The sequence below is a fragment of a genome, unplaced genomic scaffold (genome assembly GCF_019419815.1).
Source record: "Pyrus x bretschneideri cultivar Hongxiangsu unplaced genomic scaffold, Pyrus_bretschneideri_v1 Contig23, whole genome shotgun sequence".
NCBI lineage: Eukaryota > Viridiplantae > Streptophyta > Magnoliopsida > Rosales > Rosaceae > Pyrus > Pyrus x bretschneideri.
In genome coordinates, this window is record NW_025999535.1 from 210,881 (window position 1) to 228,818 (window position 17,938).

General features: G+C 38.7%; 3 protein-coding genes across 4 annotated transcripts; all 3 read left to right on the plus strand.

Annotated features, from left to right (window-relative positions):
- The first annotated feature begins 581 nt into the window (after nucleotides 1-581).
- On the plus strand, nucleotides 582-3,615 carry LOC103967185. The gene is made up of 2 exons (XM_009380456.3): nucleotides 582-1,133; nucleotides 2,790-3,615. The coding sequence occupies exons 1-2, from the start codon at nucleotides 695-697 to the stop codon at nucleotides 3,335-3,337; spliced, it is 987 nt and encodes a 328-aa protein (XP_009378731.2). The 5' UTR covers nucleotides 582-694; the 3' UTR covers nucleotides 3,338-3,615.
- Nucleotides 3,616-4,310: 695 nt separating this feature from the next.
- LOC103967183 (protein trichome birefringence-like 6) lies at nucleotides 4,311-6,954 on the plus strand. Its single transcript, XM_009380455.3, has 5 exons — nucleotides 4,311-5,435; nucleotides 5,615-5,807; nucleotides 5,891-6,081; nucleotides 6,271-6,429; nucleotides 6,507-6,954. Exons 1-5 carry the CDS (start codon nucleotides 4,693-4,695, stop codon nucleotides 6,796-6,798), a joined length of 1,578 nt encoding a protein of 525 aa, XP_009378730.2. The 5' UTR covers nucleotides 4,311-4,692; the 3' UTR covers nucleotides 6,799-6,954.
- A 2,996-nt stretch (nucleotides 6,955-9,950) lies between these two features.
- Nucleotides 9,951-17,467, plus strand: LOC103967182. 2 transcript variants are annotated; one of them, XM_048585647.1, is made up of 13 exons: nucleotides 9,951-11,455; nucleotides 11,590-11,764; nucleotides 12,062-12,255; nucleotides 12,428-12,586; nucleotides 12,692-13,600; nucleotides 13,739-13,913; nucleotides 14,215-14,408; nucleotides 14,581-14,739; nucleotides 14,845-15,825; nucleotides 16,080-16,254; nucleotides 16,451-16,644; nucleotides 16,746-16,904; nucleotides 17,098-17,467. In XM_048585647.1, exons 1-13 carry the CDS (start codon nucleotides 10,368-10,370, stop codon nucleotides 17,366-17,368), a joined length of 4,833 nt encoding a protein of 1,610 aa, XP_048441604.1. In that variant the 5' UTR covers nucleotides 9,951-10,367; the 3' UTR covers nucleotides 17,369-17,467. The 2 variants fall into 2 exon arrangements, with proteins under 2 accessions (XP_048441604.1, XP_048441605.1); XM_048585648.1 differs by lacking the exon at nucleotides 11,590-11,764 and having other exon boundaries at nucleotides 11,317-11,455.
- Nucleotides 17,468-17,938: the final 471 nt, after the last annotated feature.

The following is a 17,938-nucleotide window of genomic DNA, read 5'->3' on the forward strand; positions in this document are numbered from 1 at the left end:
CGTTGTGGCTTTCCATTGACGAAGGTGAGAAAAGAATAATCTCAAAATTTTTAATAATGACGTAATATCTCGGGATGATCATAGTGACATTTTTAATTGAATGTGATAAAGATTCTTACTTGTTTGAGTTGATCTTCAATTTAAGAAAGTATTAGAGATATGATTTGACAAGTAATCATATCTTTAATGCCTTCAATTTTTCTTTCTTGCCTCGAGCGGGAGAGCTTGGTGGTGTCGTAGTTAGTTGCTTAAACCTTGATGATATTAGACTGGTTGTAAGAATATTTGTAGACATGCCCATTTAATAAGAACATCCTCACCTTATTCGGAAAAATGTCTTTGCTAATTTCGATCTTATTCCTGACCCGATTTATGACTTCCCGATGCAAACACCGGGGAAACAAAAAAAATTAGATTTGACTATAACAAATTCTTGATCTCATTTCCATTCATTTTTAGACATTATTTTCTGTATTCTTGATTTTCTATGTATTATTGTTTCGATAAAAAGAAAATGTTCACGGTGGGGACCACAATGTTTCGAGTAAAAAGTAAACCCTCGAAACCTCGTCTTTCCCTCACCTCGTTCTTTTCACCTCTTGCATTCCATCATCTTCTGTTTATTTGAAAAGGAACACAAGGCGACCCGCTCACTCATCACTCTTTCACCCCAAAACCCCAGCAGCAGTCAAACATGGCTTACTGCTCCTCCCTCTGCTCCCCCAAATTCCTCTTCCTCTTCCTCCTCCTCTCCGCCGTCCCCATCGCCTACCTCATCTCCCTCGAGGTCGCCAAACCCGCCACCCACGTCTACCACTACCACAGCACCAGCTGGTTCCGCGAGTGCGCCAAGTGGGACGATCTCAACCGTCGCTTCCTTGTCTCCTTCATAGACGGCGGAATCGGCCAGGTAACGGTGCCCAGCGACGATTCCGATGCGGTTCTGGTGGAAGTCCCCGTGGTCAAACACGTTGACTTGGCCGGAAATGCTTCGCTCGGACTCGTCATCGACCGGCCCAGGAATCGCCTCCTCGTCGCCACTGCTGACGTCAAGGGCAACTTATATAGTGCGCTGGCGGCCTACGACTTGTCCACGTGGGAACGGGTGTTTCTCACTCAACTCAGCGGCCCAAGTAAGTTCCTCTTTTTGATCGTTGATCTTGATCTGGCCCGTTACCCGTTTGTTTTACTTTCATTTTTACCGCTTTCTCTAGTTGATGGCGGGTAAACCCCACGTAAATGGACGGTCTGGATTAAATTTCACCTACCAAAGCTTGCATTTTTGCCTTGAAAATTTGGAAATATAGTTGAAAATCTTGAAAAGTTTGCTGATTTTTTAGGGCATGTTTGGAAGTGTGTTTTCAGAGAGGTACTTGTATTTTTTTTTAAAAAAAGGTCGATGTGCTTCTAATATAAGCGCTTTTAGTGAAAACGCTTATGATCAAGTGCTTTTCCATACGCGCCTTTGAGTTTTGGTGTGCCATCCACCAGGGGACATTTGCTTCAATTCAGATAGCAGCCACAAAAGTAGTTAAACCTATCTATCTGATTAGTAGGATTTATTTCTGAACAATAACTTTTATGGTGTTGTCTGGTAAGTTCTGATTAAATCTGGTTATGGTATGCTTTTATTTTTGCGTTGGAAGTGGTTGGTGTGCTATTTGTTTGTCTTCTTTAAATATCTTGGTTGGTGCTAGTGAGCCTAATAGTTGTTGACCAAACTAATGAATCTTACATATAGACAGGTCCACCTGTTATCATTTTTAGTTTATTTTAAACAACCGTAGACGTGGGTGGGGGGTTATTTAAGGCCTTGTTGGAAGTGTTTTTAAAATGGTTGAAAATGTTTTTGGAACCAATCTTTGGTAAAAATGCAAGTGAATACTGGACACGCACTTGAAGTGTTTTCTGCTAAGAAGCACTTAAAAGTAATTGTGGAACTCAAAAACATTTTCTCTAAAAGCAATTTTAGTCATTTTAAAAGCACTTCCAAACAAATCCTAAGTTATCTAAGGATAGAGACAGATGGGTAGACAACAAGGAATCGGTGAGTTATTGCCGTAGGCACCGCATTACTTGAAAGAGACGAGAGACATGGGGTTGTTACGTGTTAGTATTAGTCGAAGTGTATTTATGTACTTTTGTTATTCCATTAATTGTAAGCACCACTACTAAAACTATTCGTACCATTTTTACTACAAATATTGATTGCCTCATCTCTCACACACAACATGAGAAATATCTATCAGCGGTACAATTCACAATAGACTCGTCACTCGCAAGATGTAGTCGGTAATATGGTTAGCAAATGTAGTATAGCTGTCAATTACTCAAGCGCTAATTGGTGCTTAAATGACTAATCAAGAGAGATTCGATTTATTGAATGTGGCTGAACACTTTTGACTGTAGGTCAAATATTTGTGAGCGGACTCTATCTAACACCACCCAAAGATGAAAACTGGACTAAGATATAGAAAAGTTTCTTCTAAGGTCCTCTCTGGATGGCTGACCTACTAAGTTGGAAGTTTAAAGACTCTAAACTGAGTACAATGCGGCCAAGTTTGTTTATTACTAACATGCTTTTAGTCATGTACTGAGATTTGAAAAATATGGACGAAGTAAACTATATAGACCCCTTGAAGCTTGAAATTGTTCAAGCATTTTTTTGATCCATCTTGCCACATTCTTGCATCCTTTGATTGGTGTGGATTAATATTTATTGTCAAAATCGTTATTACAGTCTATAGATATGATTGACATCCCATTCTCCGTTTTTTCTGTTGATGTAGGTGATGAGAAATCATTCGCAGATGATGTTGCAGTTGATGCAGAAGGTAATGCATATGTGACAGATTGCACAGCCAGTAAAATTTGGAAGGTTGGAGCTGATGGGAAGCTCCTCTCTACAATTAGAAACCCTCTCTTCAAAGCAAAGGAGTGGTACAAAAACTTGGTTGGCCTAAACGGAATCGTTTACCACCCAGATGGCTACTTGATAGTCATTCACACTTTCAGTGGCAAATTGTTGAAGATTGATCTAGCAAAGGGAGAGGAAGTGAAGCTCATTGAGGTAGCTGGAGGACCGCTAACATTTGGGGATGGTCTGGAGCTCCTATCTCCCACCAAGGTTGTAGTTGCCGGCAACCCTTCTGGTAGATTAGTGGAGAGCTCTGACGGGTGGGAGACAGCTTCCGTTGTGGGAAAATTCTCTGGCCCAAAGCATCGGTTGGCCACAGCAGCAACCGTGAAGGACGGGAAGGTGTATCTCAGCCACATGGTTGGCATGGGATACCCCAAGAAGACGCATGCCCTCGTTGAGGCAGTATTTTCTGCCTGAAAGCTGGACTCGTCTCAACTCCACTACCGCCATCGTATTCATATGTAGATTAGATGTTGTCTGCGGAGTTTCAATTTGATTTCTATATCAGTAAACCACATTTCTACGTTTTGAACAGATAGGCGTGTACTCGACTGTAATGCGTCGTCCGTGAATAGCCTCTGTAACTTTCGAATCATCCGAGAGGGGGATTCCCAGCTTCCATTGTCCCTCCTCCTCTCTTTTGGTTTGTTTTATTCCGACCATAAACGATCCTAGTATTTGGATTGGGCTTCCTACTTTCTCTTGTTCTTCTCGTGGGTTGAACATAAACGGGCCTGGTTTATAAATGAGAGGTTTGGGCTTGTAGTGGGCCTGCATTTAAATTTCTTTTTCTTTTCCTTTTCAAAGTAGAAAACAAAGCGTCGCCTCCTTTTGCTGCACACGACAACATGTTTGGTGCAAAAACCATTTAAGGGCTACGACCCATACAGCTATTAATCCCAACAAAAAAACGTTGTCATGACTCATGACTCACGTGGTAGGAAATGGACAAAGGCGATCTCATCAGGAATCTCAATTCAATTCATATATGCATTTATTGTAAATACAGAATACGATTCGGTATATCGTGTCACTGTACAAGTAGTTGAATTTTTTTTCTTTAAATATCTAACTACGTATATTATGACATTTGATGTATGGGCCATGTACTCAACACACTAAAAACTCTCTCGTGGATACGAGACAGACTTACGAGAGATAAGTGTATGCATTGTGTATGTATTTGGCGATTTTTAGATTTTCCGATGACTTTTACAACAAGGTGAAATCAAGAGAATAATGGTCTATAAAAATCACTTTCCAAACAGAAAATGATAGTCTAATGCTCTGATTTTGACATCTCGTTAACATGAGCTAGAAGTGATATGATTTGCTACTTTCTGAAGCTTGATCACTTTCCATTTTCATATGTGTTCTATAAATTAAACAAATTGAGTAGATTGCAAAGCATATAATACAACGCAGTGATGAAAAATAATTATACCTGTATGCTCTAGACATTTCTACTGATCATTCTCCCTCCTAACTAAAGGATGATGTTGTTTGTTAAAAAGACATAATATTTATTTCACACGTAGAAATGTAGTTACGTTGTCAATTTCATAAACTATTTTTTTAACAATTAACCACCCAACTTTACCGATTGGCAACTGCTCCTTTGCTCTCAAATCTGCGAACTGCTCTGCAGTCTGCACATGCATTTTCCTTTACTAATTTCCTAATTATGTTCCTTTTTCCTCATCCCAAATCTACCAAAAATCTCCCAACACTCTCCCATTGACTCCTCAGTCCCACTGAGAAATTCAGAAATTATGGAAAGGCAGAGAAGTTTCTCTTTCAAACCCACCAGATTGCTGGTGTTTTCTTTCACCATCTCTTCATCTCTAATCTTTCTCACTTTCTTTACCATCTGGGTTACTAAATCCACCCCTTCAATCCCCCAAGAAACCCGCTTCCCGTCTGTAGCTATTCAGACTATGACCGGTTTCAGTGGAAATTTCTCAGTAAATGCTCTGAAAGATTCCATCTTGGAAGGTGCCCATTTGAGTAAACCGGAAAATGCATCTGGGTTTTCTGGGGCTTCACTTACAGGTGATTTGCAGAAGAAGAAGAACGAATCCCAAGTTGCTGAACACGAAGAGGGAGCAAACGGTGGGCTAAATGGTAACTTCACATCGATGGAGAAAAGTGCTCCGGCAATCCTGTTTCTGAAGATTGAGAGTACTGAAGAGCAAAATGCTGAATTGAATAGGACTGGAGGGCAAAATGCTGAGTTAAATAGGACTGGACGGCAAAATGCTGAATTGAATAGGACTGGAGGGCAAAATGCTGCACTGAAAAAGATTGAAATTTCAAGTGATGGGGTGGTAGAAGAGAAGAGAGTGAGAGGGTGCGATTTTACAAGGGGGAGGTGGGTATATGATGAGAGCTATCCTCTGTACACAAATGTGTCCTGTCCTTTGATAGATGAAGGTTTTAATTGTCAGGGCAATGGGAGAAAAGATAAAGACTACATGAAGTGGAGGTGGCAACCGCAAGATTGTGACATTCCAAGGTAGTTTCTATCTCCAATCCTTTAATTTACTTGAAAGAAAAGCAATTTTTTTTTTTCTTCCGAGAAATATACGATGAATTGATTGTTTAAGCTTTGGTATTTTGGCCTGGACACAACAATGTAGTTAGACAAACTGCAATCATGATTGTTGAAGTAGTGTATGGTTGCACGTGCCCTAGGTTCAATGCTACGAAAATGCTGGAACTGATGAGAGGGAAAAGACTAGTTTTCGTGGGGGATTCAATCAATAGGAATCAATGGGAATCCATGATGTGCATGTTGATGTCAGCTGTAAGAGATCCAACTAGGGTCTATGAGACGCATAGGCGTAGAATAACCAAAGAGAAGGGGAATTACAGTTTCAAATTTGTGGTATTTCTTCAGATTGTTCTCTGGTGTTTAATTTGCAGGTTATTATTATGTGTTTTGTTTCTGAAGTAGCGTTCTTTATATAGGATCACAAGTGCACAGTTGAATATTATGCGTCCCATTTCTTAGTTCATGAAGGTAAGGCAAGAGTAGGTCAGAAGCGGGTGCAAACCTTGCGAATTGATTCCATCGATCATGGATCATCTAGATGGAGAGGAGCTGATATTTTAGTATTCAACACTGCTCACTGGTGGACCCATTACAAAACTAAAGCCGGGTCAGTTCCATTACCGAACTATTATCAAGCTTTTCAGGATCTAGGGTACCATGCTCGTTGTTGGGAGATTGTACTCGTCTTGAAATCTGATGATGGGTTAAAACTGAAAAATGACATGTTTACAGTATGCAAGTGATACATCTAATAAGTATCTTGAATGGGAAACCTGATGTTTGAAGCTTGTAACAGGATTAATTACTACCAGGAAGCGGGCCAAATTCATCCGCAGCTTGATGTTTCCACGGCTTTCAGAAAAGCCTTGATGACTTGGGGATCATGGGTTGATAAACACTTCAATCCACGCAAAACCCAAGTTTTTTTTCGAAGTTCAGCACCATCCCATTTCAGGTTAGCTTGTGTTCATATTGCAGCAATGCTGAACTTGTGCAAGTCAGTAGCTGATTAATTTATAACTCATTGAACAGGGGAGGTCAATGGAATTCGGGTGGGAGTTGTAAGGAAGCAACCCAACCCCTCCAAACTTCGAGCTCTTCTTACTCTGAGAAGAATACAATTGCAGAAGAGGTCATAAAGCAGATGAGAACTCCTGTGAAATTCTTGAACATAACCGGCTTGTCCGAATACAGAATCGATGGTCATCCGTCTATATATGGAAGAAATTCTAGAAAGTCGGGGATTCAAGACTGCAGTCATTGGTGTCTTCCTGGTATTCCTGATGCCTGGAATGAATTGCTGTTTCTTCATTTGCTGCAGTAATTGAGGCTAAACCGGTTTTTGTTTCATCTGACTTGTATATAATTCTTCCTTTCAAGGATATTGCTATTCACACTCATTTTTATTTCCCACACACTCTTGTTATTTTTAGCCATTGAGCCTTTAATTCATTCAATCCGACGATCAAAAGTTAAGAGAGACGTGTGAGAAGTAAACGTGTTATAAATTTGTTCACTTTGCTGCATGGCTGACTAGGTAGCTTGTAATTTTGGTTTCCATCTTCTGTCATAAAGGGGCTATTAATTTTTTTGTCTTCCGTTGTGTCTCACACTTACCCTTTTGGTCCTTTGAATGCGAAGGAGGAATCCCAAGTAAAGGGTAATGTTAGGCAGGTTAAATTTTGTAAACTAAATGACATATAAATTAATGACTGGATTATTACTTAATTGTTGATTAACGTCCTTATTTTTTGAAGTAATGCTAGGTCGACTAAATTTGTAGATAAAACTTTATAAACTAAATGATGTGTTGCTGATAAAAAATGAGTAAGTTTATCAACCCTTAAGTAATAATCTAATCATTAACTTCCATGTCATTTAGTTTATAAATTTTAATCACCAAATTAAGTCTCCATATAATTACCTTATTTTTTGGTGCAAACACATTATTTAGTTTGTAATTTTAGTCTACAAATTTAGTGTACCTAGCATTACTCCTAAGTAAATGGCAAATTTATCTTGCTGCCTTTCGACCAAGAAGGTGTTTATTTTTTGAACAAACAATATTATCTATACTAAGGAAGAGAAGGGTGGGCTTAGCCTCACAATTGGCTAGCAATAATATGATACAAAATCGTCTCTGACGAGAATCGAATCTAAGACCTCACTTACAAATGAAGAGTAATATTACTAGATCGTAATACTAAGGCCATCTCCAACCGAAGAGTCCAGAGGGTCAAAGGGCCGAAAATAGCCCAAAAAATTGTCTTCAACTGAGGGCTAGGCTAGAGGGCTGTGGAATATGAGAGGGTCCCACGGAATCAGAGAGGGCTAGAAGGTTGGAGGGCTGGCTGCATGCAACTAGCCAGCCAGCTCGGGGTTGGCTAGAAAATGGAGCAATCCTGTCTGTTATAATCGACAAGAATATATTTATATTAAAAATTAAATATATTTATAACCGACAGGATTGCTTAAAAAAAAAAAAATTTGAATACAACGGCTAGTTGATTAGCCGTTGTATTCAAATATATATTTGGTTTTTTGGGCCAATTTTTTTTTTTAATTCTTAAAAATTCTATTTTTTTCCTATAAATACCTAAACCATTCATTAAATTTAAGTTCTAATTTTTTTGGTTTTTTGAGCCAGTTATCATTGTAGTTTTTAAATTTAAGTTGTTGGATTTGAATTTAAATTGTTGTAGTTTTTAAATTTAAATAATAAATTATGTTTGGCCCTATGGTCCTTTGGCTCTTGGTTGGAGACGAAGGCAAATATGGCCCTGTACTGTTCATTAAAATATTAATATCTTGGAGGATATTGGAGGGTCAAAGGGCTAAAACGAACCATCTGGTCAGCCATCGGTTGGAGATTGCCTAAGTGTCTTGAGCAAGGTCTTAGAACGTTGAGTTGGCATATATTAAGTTGGGCTGGACTTTTGCCTAAAAGTTGTTTTGGGCTTTTACTGCCCTTGTTTAATAAAGTTATTCTAACTACTATACTCTATGTATGAAGAGATTCCTTCGTATCATCATTTTAACACGTGTCAAGTATTTATGAAAAAATGATATTTTAGTCACCTAACCACATTCAAATTGCACGTCCTTTTAAAGCTTTTAACTAGGGAATCATCAGTGTTTTTGCTAACTTCATGCCTCGAATCTAAGATCAGAGAGCAAATCTGACTTGAAATTTTACTGCATTTCCACTAGAATAAATATTGATTGCATGCGAAAAAGTTCGTATGAGAAGGATAAAAATAGTAGTACATGTTGACGGGTTTATTCTCCAAATCAAACGACAAATCATATCTAGATGCAGTTGAATTCCGCCTTAGATGCCCTTGTCATTCAGTTTTGTCAGAGTTGAACATTCCGAATGTCGAACGTGCCCATGGATAGAAATGGCCATCAAACAAGACAACAAACAAAATAATAATTGACTAAACTACAGACTAGGTGTTTGTGTTGCTCCTTTGGGCCACCAGATCACTCCGAAATTCCTGCATGCTCAATGTTTTTGTCCATAAAACATTAGACAAAAGGGTTATGATCCATACAGCTCAGGGTGAACATTGACATTATTCCCAACACAATCACCGACTCCATCGGGGATAGAAATTTCAATTTAATTCAATTCATTTTTCAACCTATTTATTTGTGAACGGTGGAGCCGTGGTTATGGATATTGAGAGTTGTTTTGGTGTTGAAAAAAGGATTTTGCTTTGATAGTAATATTGATCATCTTTCTTATATGACGAATTTAGTTTGTTTTTGATGCTCACATACTAATAATGAACATAAATTACGAATTAGGTTTGCGTCGATGCTCATATTCTAGTAGAAACATAAATTTCATACAAAAATTTACTCCGAGTTGTTTGTAACTATACAATTATGTCTTTTAATTCTTCCTTCCGAATTGTTTATAAATATGCAATTATGTCTTTTAGTTCTTCCTTTCTAATTTTGTGTGGATTATATTCTATGTCGTTTGTGGTTAATTAACAAGTGGTCACATATGGGACAAATGGTCCAACATGCAGACGGACGTGTTCCTTTCACTATTCACCAACGTCAAGAGAAATGGCGCCAAAAGAAGTTATTTCATGCATGCCACAACATTCCAATGCACGCAACAACACTCGCATCTCATCCGCTATAGCCTATACCTTACCTTACCTTACCTACAACGCTATCTCTAAGCCCCAAGCCCTTCTTACATGTAACAGCGCTAGACGGCTAGCTAACACTTCAATTAATACTTATGCGTTTAAAAATTAAGAAATGACACTTAGACTTGCTTAAGTGTCCGTCTAGATCCACCTAGCAACCCCCCTAGGCATCCATTTGGGTCGTCATTCTCACTTAGACAGAAAATAGATAACTTTTATTTTGCATTTTTTTAAATACTTGTTAAATTGTAAGAAACTTGTTAAATATTTCGATGAACACTCATTATATACTGATTCCCTATGTTTGCAATATGTTCTAATACTTTCTAATCTATATGTCATTCTATTTTTCAATTTATGTATCCCAATATAATTATTCATCCGACATATAATAAGTTTATTTAAATCCGTTTAGGCCACCTAACCACCTAGGCGTTAGACTCTAATCCGCCGTCCAACTTACGCCTAGCGTCTTTTACAACTCAAGCGACGAGATGGTTTTTCATGAACAACTCACATTCAGCAACTCAGCAGCTCACATATATCAAAGCATACTAGAAGAATTTTTTTTCTGAATTATTTGTGTTTTCCTCTATAGCTAGTAGTCACATTGATCAAACATAGACATACAAGACACATAAGAAATCTCACTGAAGACCTCCTTCCCATTGACTCTTTTTCTCCATTGAAGAAAAGCTGAGGAGAGTACGCACGTTTAGTTATGAAGAGGCCGCAGCTGAGTATTTTTTCCATTACATTACCAACTACATCCTTAGTGCTTTATTTTAGCATCTCTTCCTCTATCATCTTTCTCTCTTTCGTACTCATTTGGGTCAACCAATCCTCTCCTTCCAACATTCTATTGCCCGTCCAACAAACTACCAGTTGTCTCGAGTATTTCAACACATCCGCCATCGTTTTCGGTTTCACACCATCACCCTTAGCCACCACAGTTCCACCTCTTCCAGCTGCTGATCATCCGACTAGTTTGACTACCGGAGATGATTTTATCGATACAAATAATGTTTCCGTTACAGAAAATAGTCCTTCGAAAGATTTATCAGTCTTGAAGTTGACGGACACCCCTTCCAGTACACCTGAAAATGCTTCTTCTAGCTATTTTGAGAACGAAGCCCAAGCAGTGGCAGTACTGCAACATGAGTTACATGATGACGAAGATGAAGAAGAAGAAGAAGAAGAAGAAGAAGAAGACAGCGGCGGTAGTGAGTTAGATATTATTATTGCCAGTAACTTCACAGCAGTGGCACAACAAATTCCATCAGCTGTAATCTTAATTGACAAGATTGAGACAAATACTCATGAAGACCAAAATGTTCCATCGGTGAACACGACTGTAGAGCAAAATGCTCCATTGAACCAGACTCATGAAGAGCAAACTGCGCCGTTGACAAACATGACCGAGGAGCAAAATGCACCGTTGATGAACAAGACTGAAGAGCAAAATGCTCCAATTTTGATGAACAAGACGGAAGAGCAAAATGCAGCTGCATTGAGTGAAAAAACGGGTCAAGCTAAACGTAGAAAGAAGAAGAAGGCCAGAGCAACTTCATTTGATCAGATGACTCAAATTTCAAGTAGCGGACTGCTGTTGGTCGAAGAAGACAAGAAAATAGCTAAATTAGGAGGATGTGATTTTAGTACAAGAGGGAGGTGGGTCGAAGACGAGAGCTATCCGTTGTACACAAGTCGTTCATGTCCTTTCATAGAAGAAGGTTTTAGTTGTAATGGGAGATTAGACAAAAACTTCACTAAGTGGAGATGGCAACCACAAGATTGTGATATTCCAAGGTAACTTTGTAATTAGTTCTTCGTCACCATTTCAATTTGATTAAGCTAGCTAGCTAATTGGGATTTTAATTATGTATTTCAATTTGATTAAGCTAGCTAGCTAATCGGGATTTTAATTATGTATGCATATATAGGTTCGACGCAAGAAAAATGCTTGAATTTATCAGAGGGAAGAGGCTAGTGTTTGTGGGCGATTCAATCAATAAGAATCAATGGCAATCTATGGTGTGCATGCTTGTCGGAGATAAAAGAAATCCAAATAAGCCCAGATTTATGAGAGGGAGAGGAGGCTATAGTGTCGTCTTTGTGGTAATTCTTCATAGGGAAGTGATTCCCACAGACCTATTTTCTCCCCATGCACTCCCATGTTTATTTTTGACACTTGGATTGAATAAATTAGAGGATAATTAAGGGACAAAATAAACTAGTGTGTGAAGAACGGGAAAATGAATGTGCGGAAAATATTTCGCTTTCCCTTCTTTGTATATTCTTCTCTTCTCTATGCTATATTGCTATATTTGCATTGCCGTTTCATTTAAGGTTAATAAATATTTAGAATGTTGTATGTATTTAAATTTCTGATGTAGGTAGTTTCTTTTTTCACAGGATTACAAGTGTAAAGTTGAATTCTATCCGTCCGTTTTCTTGGTTGAAAAAGTCATGACAAGAGTAGACCAGAAGCAGGAGCAAACGTCCTTGCGAATTGATTCCATTGATCACGGTTCACATCGATGGAGAGAAGCTGATATTTTGGTATTCAACACCGAGCATTGGTGGGTCGATTTCAAAACAAATGCCGGGTAAGCTCCATCAATAAATGAATGAATTTTACTTGTGCCCACCCCTTAGAACAACTGAGCTATGTTAACTCGATCGTTTTAATTGTCTGGTAATTAAATTAAATTTTTTAAATTGGGATTATCCTGACATTTGGAGCTTATGTACTTATGACTGCTTGCATTGCATTTGCAGGGTTAATTTCTTTCAGGAAGGTGACAAAATTCATCCATATCTTGATGTTCTCACGGCTCTCAGAAAAGGTTTGATGACGTGGGCATCATGGGTTGATAATTACATCAATCCACGCAAAACTCAAGTTTTCTTTCGAACTTCATCGCCAACGCACTTCAGGTTATCTAATTATTTAATGTTGATCGAAGTAGTACGTGTATTGGTGTTCTTACATGACAATTTACCAATGAGTGGTTAATTTGTAAAATTGTTAATTGATCACAGCGGAGGAAAATGGAATTTACGGCAGACTTGTGTAGGAGTTAGTGAGCCCCTCCTTCAACCTTCAGGAATTGCAAACGAGAAAGATGTAATTTTGGAGGAGGTCCTAAAGCAGATGAAGACTCGAGTCACTTTGTTGAACACAACGAGCTTGTCGGAGTATCGAATGGATGCTCATCCATCCGACATCAGAGATTGCAGCCATTGGTGCCTTCCTGGCATTCCTGATGTATGGAATGAATTGTTATATCTTCATTTGAGGGTATCGCAAGCAGTGGGCGCACAAAATGATTTACATGTCAAAAATGAAGACGGAGGCGCCAGCGAGTCGGACATTTTTACTAACATCACGGTAGTCCCGGCTCAAAGTGCACCAGCTGCAACCTTATTTGACAAGATTGAGAACCAAAATGCTCCGTTGGTGAACACAACAAAAGAGCAAAATGAACTGATGTCAATGATGAACAAGACCGATCAAGAGCGAAGTGCGCCAATATCGGTGAACAGGACTGATCAAGAGCAAAATGCTGCATTGATGAACAAGATTGAGAGGGAGAGTAAAGCCCAAAATGCTCCAGTTGTGATGAACAAGACGGAAGAGCAAAATGCAGCTGCATTGAGTGAAAAAACGGTTCAAGCTAAACGTAGAAAGAAGAAGGCCAGAGCAACTTCATTTGATCAGATGACTCAAATTTCAAGTAGCGGACCTCTGTTGGTCGAAGAAGACAAGAAAATAGCTAAATTAGGAGGATGTGATTTTAGTACAAGAGGGAGGTGGGTCGAAGACGAGAGCTATCCGTTGTACACAAGTCGTTCATGTCCTTTCATAGAAGAAGGTTTTAGTTGTAATGGGAGATTAGACAAAAACTTCACTAAGTGGAGATGGCAACCACAAGATTGTGACATTCCAAGGTAACTTTCTAATTAGTTCTTCATCACTATTTCAATTTGATTAAGCTAGCTAGCGAGCTAATTGGGATTTTAATTATGTATTTCAATTTGATTAAGCTAGCTAGCTAATCGGGATTTTAATTATGTATGCATGTATAGGTTCGACGCAAGAAAAATGCTTGAATTTATTAGAGGGAAGAGGCTAGTGTTTGTGGGCGATTCAATCAATAAGAATCAATGGCAATCTATGGTGTGCATGCTTGTCGGAGATAAAAGAAATCCAAATAAGCCCAGATTCTTGAAAGGAAGAGGAGGCTATAGTGTCGTCTTTGTGGTAATTCTTCAGAGGGAAGTGATTCCCGCAAACCTATTTTCTCCCCATGCACTCGCATGTTTATTTCTGACGCTTGGATTGAATAAATTAGAGGATAATCAAGGGACAAAATAAACAAGCGTGTGAATAACGGGAAAAACAATGTGCAGAAAATATTTCACTTTCCCTTCTTTGTATATTCTTCTCTTCTCTATGCTATATTACTATATTTACATTGCCGTTTCATGTAGGGTTAATACATATTTAGAATGGTGTATGTACGTATTTAAATTTCTGATGTAGGCAGTTTCTTTTTTCACAGGATTACAAGTGTAAAGTTGAATTCTATCCGTCCGTTTTCTTGGTTGAAAAAGTCATGACAAGAGTAGACCAGAAGCAGGAGCAAACGTCCTTGCGAATTGATTCCATTGATCACGGTTCACATCGATGGAGAGAAGCTGATATTTTGGTATTCAACACCGAACATTGGTGGGTCGATTTCAAAACTAATGCCGGGTAAGCTCCATTAATAAATGAGTGAATTTTACTTGTGCCCACCCCTTAGAACAACTGAGCTATGTTAACTCGATCGTTTTAATTGTCTGATAATTAAATTAAATTTTTTAAATTGGGGTTATCCTGACATTTGGAGCTTATGTACTTATGACTGCTTGCATTGCATTTGCAGGGTTAATTTCTTTCAGGAAGGTGACAAAATTCATCCATATCTTGATGTTCTCACAGCTCTCAGAAAAGGTTTGATGACGTGGGCATCATGGGTTGATAATTACATCAATCCACGCAAAACTCAAGTTTTCTTTCGAACTTCATCGCCAACGCACTTCAGGTTATCTAATTATTTAATGTTGATCGAAGTAGTACGTGTATTGGTGTTCTTACATGACAATTTACCAATGAGTGGTTAATTTGTAAAATTGTTGATTGATCACAGCGGAGGAAAATGGAATTTACGGCAGACTTGTGTAGGAGTTAGTGAGCCCCTCCTTCAACCTTCAGGAATTGTAAACGAGAAAGATGTAATTTTGGAGGAGGTCCTAAAGCAGATGAAGACTCGAGTCACTTTGTTGAACACAACAAGCTTGTCGGAGTATCGAATGGATGCTCATCCATCCGACATCAGAGATTGCAGCCATTGGTGCCTTCCTGGCATTCCTGATGTATGGAATGAATTGTTATATCTTCATTTGAGGGTATCCCAAACAGTGGGCGCACAAAATGATTTACTTGTCAAAAATGATGACAGAGGCGCCAGCGAGTCAGACATGTTTACTAACGTCACGGTAGCCCCGGCTCAAAGTGCACCAGCTGCAACCTTATTTGACAAGATTGAGAACCAAAATGCTCCGTTGGTGAACACGACAGAAGAGCAAAATGAACCAACGTCATTGATGAACAAGACCGATCAAGAGCAAAGTGCGCTAATATCGGTGAACAGGACTGATCAAGAGCAAAATGCTGCATTGATGAACAAGATTGAGAGGAAGAGGGAAGCCCAAAATGCTCCCATATTGATGAATAAGGCTGATCAAGAGCAAAACCCTCCAACATTGATGAACAAGACTACTGACGAGGAAAACGCTGCATTGGTTGAAAAACCAATAAAAAAGAGGATGGCGGGAAAGAGGAAGAAGAAGAAGAGCATAGCAACATCATTTGATCAAAAGAGTAGTACTACTCAAATTTCAAGCAGCGGCGGGATGCAAGACATTGAAGAAAACAAGAAGAGAACAACAAAATTAGGAGGATGTGATTTTAGCACAAGAGGGAGGTGGGTCTATGATGAAAGCTATCCGTTGTACACACGTCTATCATGTCCTTTCATATATGAAGGTTTTGATTGTCAAGGCAGTGGGAGATTAGATAAAAACTTCACCAAGTGGAGGTGGCAACCACAAGATTGTGAAATTCCAAGGTAAGTACATAGGCCAAGCTAATTAATTATTTCCTTCTTCAAAACTTGGTATCAAATTCGTTTTCCATTAATGTACACAGTTAGATTGCAATTCGACAATGGTTGACGTAGTACTGGAAGGGCAGACTCAAAATACACAATTCACTGCATAATCACTATTCATGCCAGATTTCATCTTGCTAATGTGTTCCTACATCAATGATTAATCTCAACTTACCATGTTTAATTTTGGTGTGTGATGTATCTATATATAGGTTCGATGCAACAAAAATGCTGGAACTGATGAGAGGTAAACGGCTACTTTATGTGGGGGATTCAATCAATAGAAATCAATTTGACTCCATGGTGTGCATGCTAATGGGAGATATAAGAGATCCCAATAGGCCTAGAATCTCCCATGCCAAGGGGACTTATAGTTTTTACTTTGTGGTAATTCTTTCTCTCTGCATTGTCGATCATTTCGTTTCAGGTTAGAGAAAATTGGAGCACTAGCTAGTCCCTGAATTTGGCCAAATTGCGGACTAGAAATCTAGTTCAGGCCAAATTCAGAGTCTCATGCCCCAATTATCTCTTTCAAGTTGTTTTCCATATGTATTAAATTTCTGATGCTGTAAATTTCACACAGGATTACAAGTTTACAGTCGAGTTTTCTCCATCCGTTTTCTTGGTTGAGAAAGGCACAAAAAGAGTAGGGCAGAAGCAGGTGCAAACATCCTTGCGAATTGATACCATTGATCAGGTTTCATCTAGATGGAGAGGAGCTGATATTTTGGTATTCGACACTGAACATTGGTGGACCGATTTCAAAACTAACTCTGGGTGAGTTCGATAATGAGTAGTAGTAGCTACGTATACCATGCTTGTTGATGTTCGATCACAGAAAAATACATAATTTGGAGCTAACAAATGAATGCATGCAGGAAGAATTTTTACCAGGAAGGGGGAAAAATTCATCCATTTCTTGATGTTCACACAGCTCTCAGAAAAGGTTTGATGACCTGGGCAGCATGGGTTGATAAAAATATCAATCCACGCAAAACCCAAGTTTTCTTTCGAACTTCATCACCAACGCATTTCAGGTAATGAGTTTGCCTCCTGGAATATTATGTGTACGTTCTTATGGTTAATACGAGTTCACGAAACAGTCAATACAAGTACACTATCTATCCTGCTCCATGATTTATATTTGTGTGGCGACGTCCATCAACTTGTGCACATTGTGATGATTTTCTGAGTACATAGTTCTCTAATTTGTAATTCTTCATTGAACAGCGGAGGTGAGTGGAAATCGAGCCGGAGTTGTATAGGAGCTACTGAACCCCTCCCCAAACCTTCAGGAATGGCAAACAAGAAAGATGTAGTGCTAGAGGAGGTTGTAAAGCAGATGAAAACTCCTGTGACATTGTTGAACATAACAAGCCTGTCAGAATATAGAATAGATGCTCATCCATCAGCCATCAAAGATTGCAGCCATTGGTGTCTTCCTGGCCTGCCTGATGCCTGGAATGAATTGTTGTATCTGCACTTCCTCAGTGACTCGTGACCAAAATACACCGAGTATATTTGATCACTGTGTCATACGATAACAAAAAATAAATCACATTTTGGCCACCTAGAAATGCGAGTGAAAATTTCTTGATTGTACATGTTTTTATGAGAAGTAAAAAGAGCACACTTTAAAAACTGAAAATTAAAATGATTATCAAACGAACTGATCAAAGTTAAAGCCTGAAAGCTTGACAATGGAAGCAAACGTCTCCAAGTTTGAGAAGAACAATCAGTGATAACCAATTTCACAAACATCCATCAAGAAATTTGTGTTATGACAGCACATAATGAAATTGAATGCTTTGGAAAGAAGTAAAGAACGAGTGTGAAAAAAAAGAAGGAATCGATAAGAAGCTTTGATTCTCCTTAGACTCTGATTTGAGTACGTATAACCCTCGTTAAGAGCACGATCAATGAGCCCTTTCCTTAGACATTGAGATTAATTAGCAATGAAAACATTATTGAAAGAAATCAAAACAAAAAACAAAAGGGTAGCTAAGTTACAAATTAGGGATTGTGCTCCATTCGCCCCTAGACCATGAGAAGTTCGGACCACAACCTTAAT